This window comes from Schistocerca gregaria, chromosome 4 (genome assembly GCF_023897955.1).
Source record: "Schistocerca gregaria isolate iqSchGreg1 chromosome 4, iqSchGreg1.2, whole genome shotgun sequence".
NCBI lineage: Eukaryota > Metazoa > Arthropoda > Insecta > Orthoptera > Acrididae > Schistocerca > Schistocerca gregaria.
The window spans coordinates 669,038,065-669,050,867 of NC_064923.1; the positions used below are offsets into that span (position 1 = coordinate 669,038,065).

General features: G+C 39.5%; 1 protein-coding gene across 1 annotated transcript in view; it reads right to left on the reverse strand.

The window, feature by feature from the left end:
- Positions 1 to 1,529: 1,529 nt before the first annotated feature.
- Positions 1,530 to 12,803, reverse strand: part of LOC126268191 (BTB/POZ domain-containing protein KCTD3) — a 225,565-nt gene continuing 214,291 nt past the window's right edge. Inside the window, exons 10-12 of the mRNA XM_049973801.1 lie at positions 8,589 to 8,685; positions 2,255 to 2,436; positions 1,530 to 2,060 (exon numbers count right to left, since the gene is read on the reverse strand). Coding sequence (XP_049829758.1) covers positions 1,849 to 2,060; positions 2,255 to 2,436; positions 8,589 to 8,685 — 491 coding nt within the window. The 3' untranslated portion in view covers positions 1,530 to 1,848. The remainder of the gene's footprint in view (positions 2,061 to 2,254; positions 2,437 to 8,588; positions 8,686 to 12,803) is intronic.

Genomic DNA, 12,803 nt, shown 5'->3' on the forward strand with positions numbered 1-12,803 from the left:
AAAATTTTCACAATATGTTTCATATGTTTTAATTCTTTCAATTATCTATACCTGGCACCATCCCTTTTATAGTCGCCAGTTACAATGCTGCATTTAATAACTGGGGCCATAAGGAGGTGTCTGACTAATGTGGATTATTTTGAGGTGTGTGGCTGGCAGATACTTTCATGAGCAACAATTCACACATCTAAAAGTTCGCACCTCCACAGTCTCTCACTACGATTACCACTGAAACAGTGTAACTGATTAATGTATTTAATATATTTATTTTCCTTTTAATAGGATGATATTTATTTCCTCTTTCTTGTAGAGACGAAAACATTGTCCCGTGCTGAGACCAGTAATGCAGTATGATAACAATCACAAATCAGATCACCCTTATACTCGAAGATTGCAGGTTGCTGTGCTTCCAGGTATCATTTTCCAGATGAATAATTTAGGTATGAAAGAAACTGGCTCCCCTTCCATAAGATATATTGTAAAAGCTTTTACACAACTACACATAGTTCACACATGCAGCACGTCCACTCCGAAACCCAGACAGGAAGAGACAGATAGTTGAAGAGTGAAAAATTTATCAGCTTAAAGAATGTTCATTTCTCCTTTCATACATCCATACATCTCACTTTTTTGAGCAGGCATGTTTATATTATATCTTTGGCTCACACAGTGTTCCAGACGTTATTAGATGACATATGCTTTATGAATAAACCAAAATAAGATCTATTAAATGCATCATCTGATTTAATTCAATTACATTCCATTGACCTTGTTTTACATTTGATGATATCAGGCCTGCTCCTCCATTACCCCTATCTGTTTTTGTATTGATACAGCTGTACAGATCTTACAAGAAATTCTGTTGTTCTTGTCACCGCACTTCACTAATTGCCACTATGTCTTTTCAATCTACCGATTCCCCTTTCTAAATTCTCTACCCTAACTACCCAATAAGTGATCTAACACTCCATGTTCCAACCCACAGAATTCCAGTTTTGTTTTTCCTGATGACGACATCCCCCTTAGTAGTCCCCACCCAGAGATCCAAATGGCAGACTATTTTACCTGCAATATATTTTACCCAAGATGATGCAATATATTTTACCCAAGATGATGCCATCATTATTTAACCCTACAGCACAGCCAGACGCCCTAGGGAAAGGTAATGGCATTAGCTTCTCCCTGCTTTCAGTCATCTGCAGTACCGCACAGCAAGTCCATTCTGGCTAGTGTTACAAGGCCACATGAGTCAATCATCCAGACTGTTAACCCTGCAACTACTGAAAAGGTTGCTGCCCCTCTTCAGGAACCACATGTTTGTCCGCCTCTCCACATATATTCCTTTGTTGTGATAGCATCTACATTACAGCCATCTATATCGTATGGCATGCAAACCACCTCACCTCAGCAAGGTCTGTAGTTCATGAAAATATGCCATACAAAAAATACTAGAAAAGGGTAGAGAAAACTGTAAGAGGTGGGTGGAAATAAAGGGACGGGAAAGCAGAACTGAATGTCAAACATCAATGTTAATAGGGGCAAGTCTTTACTTCATTCGAATTCACCTCTTCTCATCACTCTTTTCAAAATGTCAAAGTTAAAATTCTGAAATGATTGGTAATGTTATACTCACACTATATGATGATTACTAAAATTTCACTTTCTTATTTTTAATAAGATCCACTGTTAATGAATCATGAAATATATATGCAAATAGTACAAAACACATTCATACACATCACATCCAGTAAGAAAATAGACAAGCATGCTTCATAATAAAAACTGTAACACTGAACACATACAAATGTCTGTAATACAACATGATCATTCATGTTCACAGTTCAACATTCAACAAGGTGTTCCATTGCTAATACGTTCACTAGATTCCTGTGACTGATTTAGAAAAACAACATTTGAAGTCTTGATGCGCGCTGCAGAATTTGCTGCTGCTGAGGGACATGGTGAAATGCACGGAGTGGAACAATGGCTATTACTGAGATCACATTGATCAAGCAGCTTAAGCAGTTCTTCAGCTGTTGGCCCTCCTGACATCTGATTCACTGAAATCACAAGGGTTCCATACTGATTACAACAAATGGTTGACAGTTAATACTATGCATACTGCAAATTATATGAAAGATAAAATAATCTCATGTCATCCAAACTTTAACATTTGACTTGTATTATACTGAATATGCTAATGTACAAATACATTTTCTGTACCAACTCCATTAAATTCCCCTACATTAATCACCTGGTTCTCCACGACTAGAGAGATCAAGTGCTGTTGTAAGATCCCACATCTGGATTGCTCCGTTGCTATGACCAGTGAATATAAATCGTCGTGGTCTGGAGCCCATACGGCTTGATCCTTCACACTCATGAACACAAAATGATGTTATTGTGCTACCATCTACAGCTTTTATAACACACACCCTATAAGAGAAATGAAAGAAACACATTGAAGAAGAATTAGTGTTACGTACTCTGGATGTTAGCATTATTTCTAATTTATATTTTACAGTGAATTCATCAATAAAAGATTTTTTCATTTTTGTATAAAGAGAAAAATTTGTGTGTAATGATAGCCAGTCATGCAAGCTGAGAGATTCAAGATGATTTAAGATTTACACAACAACATCCACTGCCACTTACAATGGGAGAGTCTGACATGTGGGGCTCCGATTTTGATCGAGTTTTGCAATGATGTTCTACATTGAAAATAATGACATAAGTGCTTCGGATTTTTGCCAGATACTCCCTAGTTTTTGAAAAATGGAGGTCAAAGCTGATGACAGAAAATCGTATTTTCAATGCTATACATCAAAAGAGTGTCTAAAACAAAACATTTTTTTATTCATATTATGTGAGGTCAATAGTTAATGATGTTCAAATTATTAGGGTGGTTGTGTTTTAAAACTACCTGTCATTCTTTGTGTCTAGTACAGAAAAGTCAGCAGCCACGTTGCTGAGATGTTATGACTACTAAAACTACTGGTCCAGTTCAATTCTTTGTCATGGCTATTTTTTTTTCTTTTTTTTTTTCTGGCATATCTAGTAATATTTTGATAATCAGAATACTTTTCTTTTCCTTTTTTAGAACTAAAACATTGTCAGGTGTGATTATTAATCAAATAAGTATATATAATGTTTTTAAACAGCAGGAAAAGACAGATTGCTACTTACCATAAAGAAGACACATTAAGTTACAGACAGGCACAATTACAAAACACTCACATAAAGCTTTTGGCCACAGACTTCTTCAGCAAAAGAGAAGCACAGAACCACAAACGATTTCAAACACATGAGCAAGCACACCTCACACATACACAACTGCCAACTGTGGCAGCTCAGGTCAAGATGTTACTATCACAAGGGGTTGCAGCTGGGCAGGGAAAGGGAAGGGACAGTAGTGTACAGGTGTGGTAACAGAGGAACACTGTCTGGCAGTGTGTGCAGGAGCTAGAATGCTATGAGGTGTGGCGTCAGAAGCTTGTGGGACAGGGATGTGTGTGTGTGTGTGTGTGGGGGGGGGGGGGGGGGGGGGAGGGGGGGGGGAAGGAGAGGATCAAGGAAAGATGGGTGGGAGCATTGACAGAGGATGACAAACAAAGAAGCTGGGAGATGAGAATGCGAAGGAGATGATAGAAGAGAGTGCGTGGGAACTGTTGGGTGGAGGGTGTGAGGACAGTATGTTACCGTAGGTTGAGACCGGGATAATTATGGAAATGGAGAATGTATTGTAAGATTAACTCTCATCTGCGTGGTTCGAATAAACTGGTGGCAAAGGACAGGATCCAGATGGCTCAGGTAGTGAAGCAACCACTGACATGAAGCATGTTGTGCTCACCTATATGTTGTGCCACAGGGTAGTCTACTTTGCTCTTGGCCACAGTTTGGCTGTGGCCATTCGTCCTGATGGACAGCAAGTTGGTACTCATACCAATACAAAAAGCCGTGCAATGGTTTCAGCAGAGCTGGTAAATGACATAGCTGTTTTTGTAGGTGGTCTGGCCCCTGATGGGGTAGGATAATCCTGTAACAGGACTGCAATAGGAAGTGGTGAGTGGGTGGTTAGGGCAGGTCTTGTAACCAAAGCCCTGGTGAAGGATGTGGTTCAGTTGTTCTCATTACGTGGGAGTGGGGGGGTCTACTGGGTGATGAATGGGGCACTCCTTTGTGGCCAGTTCTTGGGGGTGGTGGGAGGATTGTGGGTGTGAGGGGGAAATGGCACAGTGATCTTTCTTGCAGACTGGTTCTGGGGAATAGTGCCTGTCTTTGAAGGCCTTGGTGAGACCCTCAGCATACTGGGGAAGGGAATTCTTGTCACTGCAGGTATGCCATCCCCAAGTGGTCAGGCTGTTTGAGAGGGATTTTTTGGTGTGAGAGGGGTGACAGCTGTCAAAATGCAAGTATTGTTGGTGGGTTTAATGTGGAAATAGGTGTAGATGGAGCCATCATACTGGAGGAGGTCAACTTTAGGAAGGTGGCAGGCTGAGTTGAGCAGAACAGGTGTTGAGATTGTGAAGGAATGAAGGCAGGGTGTCTTGACCCTGAATCCAGCTGAACCAGACTAAGAGTTTGGTATTTTGGGAGATAGGAAGTTATTTTGTAGATGCCGCATAAAAGGTTGGCATAGGAGGTCTCCTTCTGCTCTCTATCGCTCCCTGTTACTGGTGTTTTTCTCCAGTCTATTTTATGACATGTTTTTCAGTTTCTTCCATTTAGTATCGTACCTACACACTGAGGTGACAGAAGAAATGGGATAGCGATATGCGCATGTACAGAGGGCGGCAGTATCACGTAGACAAAGAGCAGTGCACTGGCACTGTATTCGGGTGACTCACAAGAGAAGGTTTATGACCTGATTATGGCTGCATGGTGGGAATTAATAGACTTTGAACACAGCACGAAATGGTAGTTGTAGCTAGATGCATGGAACATTCCAGAACAGAAATCATTAGGGAATTGAATATTCCAAGAGCCACACTAAAATGTAAACCATATTAGAATAAAAATGGAAATGCATGTAGTTTGCGTCATATAAGGTCAGAAACTATGTATGGAGGCATAGACAGTAAAGCTCATCGATGCAATTGCTGTACAATAAAAGTGAAATTTCTAAAAGCAATAATAAATGAAAAGACTCGACAATAAATATAAAGCTAAAATGAAACAATGAAGATATACAGTTATAAATAATACTGGCCTTGGTCATATGGAATCAGAGGATCTAAAAAGTCATAAGTTCTTTAAAAATGGGAACCATGGAACCATAGTAGGCTTGATATGTACTGGTCAACTGGTCATTAAGCAACAAATACTATCTCTTTAATAAGTTTGAGTCTCTTCCCTTTGGGAGTGTGGTATAAAACCATTAGGTTTCCATGTGTTGGTGGTTGGTGGGAACTGAGATGTTCTGCAAAGGTGAAATTAGGTTTCTGTCACTTCCTTGTGAGTACATGTTCCTGAAACCTAGTTTTTAAATCCCTCCCTGTCTGGCCAAGTTTATATATGCCAGGGGCAGTAAATTACTGAGATTGGATTTTACTAGAGCTGGTAAACACTATTCTTACATTCTGACCCCCAAAAAGTTTGGCAAGCCCATAAGACACATTAAACGACCTTCACTTAATGACTGAGAGCAGTGGTGTTTGTGAAGAGTTGTCAATGCTAATACACAAGCAACACAGTGTGAAATCACTGACAAAATTAATGTGACATGTACAATGAATGTGTCCGTTAGCACAGTGCAACAAAGTTTGGCATTAATGGCCTATGGCAGCAGACAGCTGATGTGAGTGCCTTTGCTAACAGCATGACATCACTTGCAGCACCTCTCCTGGGCTCATTAACATATCAGTTCAACACTAGATGACTGGAAAACTGTTGTCTGGTCAGGTGAGTCCTGATTTCAGTTGGTAAGAGCTGATTGGAGGGTTCAAGTGTGGCAGAGATACCACAAAGCCAAGGATCCAGATTGTCAACAAGGCACTGTGCAGTATGTGGTTGCTCTATAATAATGTTGGCTGTGTTCACATGGAATGGACGGGGTCCTCTGGTCCAGTTGATCCAATCATTGACTAGAGATGATTATGTTTGGCTACTTAGACACCATTTGCAGCCTTTCATGGACTTCATGTTCCTAAAAAAAAGATGTAATTTTTATGGATAACAATGTGCCTTGTCACTGGGGCACAGTTGTTCGTGACTTGTTTGAAGAACATTCTGAGCAATTCGAGTGAATGATCTGGCCACCCAGATTGCCCAACATGAATCCCACAGAACATTTATGGGGCATAACTGAGAGAGCCATTCCTGCACAAAATCATGCTCCAGCAACGCTTATGCAGTTATGTATGGCTATAGAGGCAGCATTCCTCATATTTTTGCAGGGGATTTCCAACGATTCATTGAATCCATACCACATTCAGTTGCTGCACTACGCTAGGTGAAAGGAGGTCCTGCATGATAGTAGGTGGTATTGAATGACTTTATCATCTCAGTGTAGCTGATATATGCAAGGCTTCATTAGAATCGTTGTGTCTTTATAGTCAACAGTCCAAATCTACAAGTAATATTGCAAGTGTGGTGCAGGCAATGCCCTTACCTAAGAAGCACTACAGTTATCACCTTGAATGGTTTAGGAATGTCATGCATAAACCAAATTAGGCAACTGGGCTGTAAAACAGTTCAGCTGCTTCTGTCTCCTGCATCACTGCAGTGTCACTCATCTGGCAATGAATTATCCACAAATGAATGATTTAGACAACAGTTCAGCAAGCAATGTGAGGAGTATGCAGCAGAACACATTTGTTATTTGGGATTGATCATTTGGGGCTGGTCACCGATGGCATTTACTTTTTGGAGAAATTATTAAAATAGATAATAATAATAATAATAATAATAATAATAATAATAATAATAATAATAATAATAATAATGTCATGAGACTAGGGCCTCCCATCGGGTACACCGTTCGCCTGGTGCAAGTCTTTCGATTTGACGCCACTTAGGTGACTTGCGCATCAATGGGGATGAAATTATGATGATTACGACAACACAACACCCAGTCCCTGTTTGTGATTGATATAGTAGAAGTACACATACATAACACAGTAGGGATTAACATTCTTCTTCAGAGGAAGGCAGAGAAAATCATTTTGCATTACAGGACCATGTCACATCACAGAGTAAACAAGATGTCAGGGGAAATTTAGAAACTAGGGAGAGAAGACAAAGGAACAGCTGGAAAACCAGGTTAAGCAGTGAACACGGCTGGTGAGTCTATATTTGCAATTAAAGAAATATTGATTTAAACACGAAACTTAAAAATGATAATATTACTGCAGGATAAAACCTAATTACATGTTGAGAACTCCAACATTAGAAGGTGATGGTGATAGGGACTCTGGAAACAGGCATTTTGATAATCAACATGAACACCTCGAGAAGCAGTCACACTGATGACATATTAGAAAAAGTACCATAACCATAGTGTTAGCGTCTGAAAATGTACTCTAAACACTGACATCCAAGAAAATAAAATAAAAACATGATCAGCAAATTCCATCTGTGATTACATCACACACAAATATTTCATAACACTTGCAACAAACAGAAAGTAAATGACATGATTATAATTAAGACAAATAAAAAAAAATCATTATGTATCTACTATCTATCTTATAAAAATTATTGGCATTTAAGATAAGAGTGATGGTAACTCTAATGTGAGAATCAAGTAACTCAGTTAACTGCCAACTTCATAATGACTTCTAAATTCCTAAGTTCATCAAAGGACAAAAGTCCACATCTATACATGTAAACCAATGAATAACACCATCAGCTCTGTATCTTGTGACTGGCTTCAGTAGTCACTTCACCTTCATTTGGTCCCTTTATGGTAATTGGTTGTCATATAACCAATAGTAATCAACACTATAAAAGGTTCAAAAACATTGGCATACTCACGTGTGATGCGTCTAGTGCAACCCATCAATCAGTCAATCAATGGTTGATAGGCTGCACTAGATGCATCACTGTGAACACTGTTGTTTTTGATTCTTTTATGATGTTGACTGCCGTTGATTATACGACCACCAGTTTCCATAGAGGGGTCTGATGAACATGGAGTGGACCACCAAAATCAGTTGTTTTTAAATGAATAATAAATACAAATGTTCAAATGTGTGTGAATTCCTAAGGCACCAAACTGCTGAGGTCTTCGGTCCCTACACTTACACACTACTTAAACTAACTGATGCTAAGAACAACACACACACCCATGCCCAAGGGAGGACTTGAACCTCTGGCAGGAGGGGCCGTGCAATCCGTGACATGGCACCTCAAACCATGCGGTCACTCCCTGTGACATTAAAATACAGACACAGAGCTGACAGTGTTCTTAATTGGTTCACATATATTTATCAACTGTTGTTCCCCTATCCATCTAAAGATGGATGTATCAAAATATCCATGTCTTTGATTTATTTGGAAGCCTCTAAAAAAGTCAATCATTTAACTAAATTGATTTATGATTTATTAATTAATGAATTTTATGAAATAGTTAATTAAAACTGCAGTACCTTTTCCCATTAGATGCCAACCTCACAAATAACTGATCTGTCTCTGGTACAACTTTCTGGACAAATACTTGTTCATCATCCTGTTCACCAAATGGTCCTGAAATTAAAATGCTCTCACACTATCTTAAAAAGAACCAAATGCGCAGCTTAAGAGAAAATGGAATACATTTCTTGGTAGCAAGTAATGTAACAATCATTTTACAACAACAATTATGAAAAATTCACTGTAATTTGCACCTGAAAGCACTTTGCTGCCTTCAGATATGTTATTAAAGTAAGTAGATTGTCAAAGAGTTTTCTTATCTGTATTTTTCACTCCTTTCTGCATTCGAGCTACATTCACTAGAGGTAGAGCAGACTATTCCTTTCTTCTGTAAGTGTGTTAATGAATATCTCTATCATACTCTAATTCAAACAATTTTTAATGTGAATAAATGAACTGTATAAATAGTCAATATTCCCAAATGCTTTAACAGATGCTTACAAGAGACATTTAAATCCCACACATAATTAAAATTATTTTCTTGTCCTGCAGGGTATGACTGATTCAAAACATGAAAAGGAAAATCCAGGATGCAATATGACAATAGTACGAAAGGATGGATTGCTACTCGCTATATAGAGCTGCACAGTCTGTGACTCAACGACTCGTCCATATGGTGAATAGCAACCTATCCTTTTCATAATATTGTCAACATATTTACAATACATTAAATTACTGATTTCTATGTCCAAAATGTGGCAGTAATCCTTGTAGCAAAATTAGCTTAACACATCCATGTGTATCATAACAAAATAAATAGGAATGAGCAATAAAGAGAGAAATTCAAATAGTGGAGACTAAGAAACCAGGAAACAATAATGGGCAGTAAAATTGTACTTCCACCAATCAACACCATCTCAACTGAATCAACCTGGTTAGACTTAAGAGATAGTGTTAAACAAACAGAGAGCACTACAGGGACTGATATGATTGAATGCAAATGCCACATAGAGAGAAGTAAATAAATCAGTTGACCACAGTATGGAATAGATGTGTCCAAGACATCCAACACAGCATACGTATCAAGGACAAGGATGGAAGAAGACTCCGACATAAACACAAAATCTTGCAAAGGTGGGAAGCTTAGCAAATGTACCAAGTATCCTCTAATTAATCTCCTGTCATATATAATCTACATCTACATTATTACTCTGCAATTAACACTTAACTGTTTGGCAGACTACCAGTATTTCTCTACCTTTCCACTCTCATATAGTAATCAAGAGAAATAAACACCTAAATCTTTCTATGCAAGCTTTATTTTATTTTATCGTAATATCATTTCTCCCTCCATAGGTGTGAGCCAACAAAAATTATGGTATTTGGAGGAGAAAGTTGGTGATTGTAACTTTTTTTATCAATTTCCTATTTTAGTCCTATCCAGTAAGTAATCATGCCATACAGTTTTGCTTTAGTTTTGTTTTGTTTTAGCGCACAAAAACAGTTAAGGTAATATGCACTCATGTCAGAACTGTAGAACACGAAGGCAAAAAAAGGAGGTAAAAACAACTAAATGTTAAGCTCAATCAATGGAAGGAATGACAGCTAAAAACAGGGCCTTGGAGAATGGTCCATAAAATATGCCATACAGAAACGGAGGTCCTGAACTAAAGATTAAATGTTCTTCACCATACAGCTGCGACGCATAAAAATCAAAATGCAGTCAACAGACCACATGCTGTTCACTAAAATGACCAGATGGCAAACATAAATGAGAATATAAGTGGTTAAAGAAAGGGCACTGCGTCAGTAAATGGTAAATCATCAAAGGCTGAGGGCAATGAGCACGAAGTTGTGAGGGAGCACCACTTAACAAATGGCAATGGCTAAAAAGACAGTGCCCAAAAAGAAATGTAGCCAAAATGATCTCCTCATGGCGAGAGGACTGAGAAAAGGTCGGCTAAGCCACTGGGAGAGGCTCAATTCCATGGAGCTTGTTCCCATGAAGGGAGGACCAGTGGTGACATCAAAGTGAAACCACCTGCTGACAGATGGCAACATAGAGATCTTCGGTGGGAATGGAAGAACTAGCCAGCCGAGGTACAAGGACTCCAGCCAGCCTTGGCTGCAGCCTCATTGCCTGTCAGACCGACATCACCTAGAACCCACTTAAACATCAAGTGGCTCCATCAAGAGTGAGCAAGTGCAGCTTTCCTGGACCCTTTGCACTAAGGGATGGACGGTGTACAGCACACAGTCTCTGAAGGTCACTGAGAGAGTCAGAGCAGATGACACAATTGAAAAGTCTGTGTTATCGGACGTACGGTGTGGCCTGATATAGAGAGAAGAGTTCTGCTATAAACACTGAGCAGAGTTCCAGAAGCAAATACTGAAAATTGTTGGAGCAATGACGAAGGCACACCTGACACCACAGTCAGTCCGAGACCCATCAGTGTACACAAAGGTACTATATCAAGAAGTTCTGTACAAAGGTCGCAAAACTTAAGGCAGTAGTGCAAGGCTGGAGTAGTGTCCTTAGGAAGTGAATGAAGGCCAAGGTGAATGTGGCTCGAGTAGTGTCCTTAGGAAGTGAATGAAGGCCTAGGTGAACATGGGCTGCCACATGAATCCAAGGTGGTGAAGGGTTCACACCCACTGGGAAAGTGGCAGGTAGAGTGAAGTTAAGCTGCTGGAGCAAGAGCCGAAAATGGACTCCAGGAGGTATCAGAGAAGAGGGATGCACCCCATACTAGCGATCAAAGTAGTCATCGAAGATGGAGGCATAAGAGGGGTCACCAGGCATGGTGAACAAATGGGATGCGTATTGGCTAAGGAGAAAGTCACAGCGATAGGACAGAGGTAGTTCGGCAGCTTCTGCATACAGGCGCTCAACCAGGCTAGTGGAAAAGGTGCCAGTGGCCAAACGGATGTCACAATGGAGGATAGTATTGAGACGTGTAAGATGGGCTGGCATCCAGGTGCATAAATGAAACACCAATGGTCTAGTTTTGAATGGGCAAGGGATCGGTCCTAACGGAGGAGGGTGGTCCATTTCGAATGGACAATGGACTGATATAAAAGGAGGAGGGTGGCCCGATCTGCTCCCCAGGAAGTACTGCTGAGGATACGTAGGGCACTTAGGGATCACGTAGATGACGACAAGGTAAGACATGAGGGAAGACCAAGAAGAGCATGAGCTCCAGGAATTTTGTAGTTTCAGTGAATGGAAGAGCAATAGGCCTAAGATGTAAAGACAGTGAAAGAAACCCATTGCGCCACCAGAAATTCATACAAATGTTCAACCTGCCCATTACAAACAATATTGTAAGATGCTTAAAATGTTATTAGGAAGGCAAGGAGTACATGGTATCCAAATAGAATAGCTAATTCACAGGAAAAAATTAAAACCATATGGTCAGTTTTGAAGGAAGCGTCTGCTCAGCAGCACACGGTTGACGATATAAAGTCTGTTTGCAGATAAAATATTTCTGTTGCTGATAAGTCAGATATATGTACAGTATCTAACAATCAGTTTCTGATTATTGCTGGTAAATTAAATAAAAGCTTAGTTTCTACAGGGAATCATATAACTCTCTTGGAAAATGCCTTTGATGTCTGAAATACTCCTCTGTGATACTGACAAGGGAGAGACAGAGTCAATACTTAAATCACTCTCATGGATATGATGGAGTGCCTTGCAGGATATTAAAGCATTGTGCTGCATGTGTTAGCCCTGACTTAGCCATATTTATAATTTTTCCTTTAAGAGTGGTCAGTTTTCTGAACGATTAAAGCACTCAGTAGTAAAGCCACTTTATAAAAAAGGCCAAAGGGGTAACACAGACTATTTTAGACCTATTTCTATGCCATCAGTGTTCGTTAAAGTTATTGAAAAAGTTGTGTAAGTAAGGATAATTGATCACTTTATGTTATATAATTTGCTATCAAATGTACAGTTCAGCTTTAGAAGTCGTTCAACAACTGTAAATGCTATATTCTCTTTTCTTCAGTTCTGAACGGATTAAACAAAAGGCTTCTAATGCTAGGAATACTTTTTAATTTAACTAAGGGGTTTGATTGTGTTGGTCACAAAATATTGCTCCAGAAGTTGGACTATTATGGAATATGGGAAGTAGCTCACAATTGGCTCACCTCTTAATTTAGCAACAGACAGCAAAAGGTCATTATTCACAGTGTTGAGAATGGTTGTGATTTGTGGCTTCAGTGGGGTA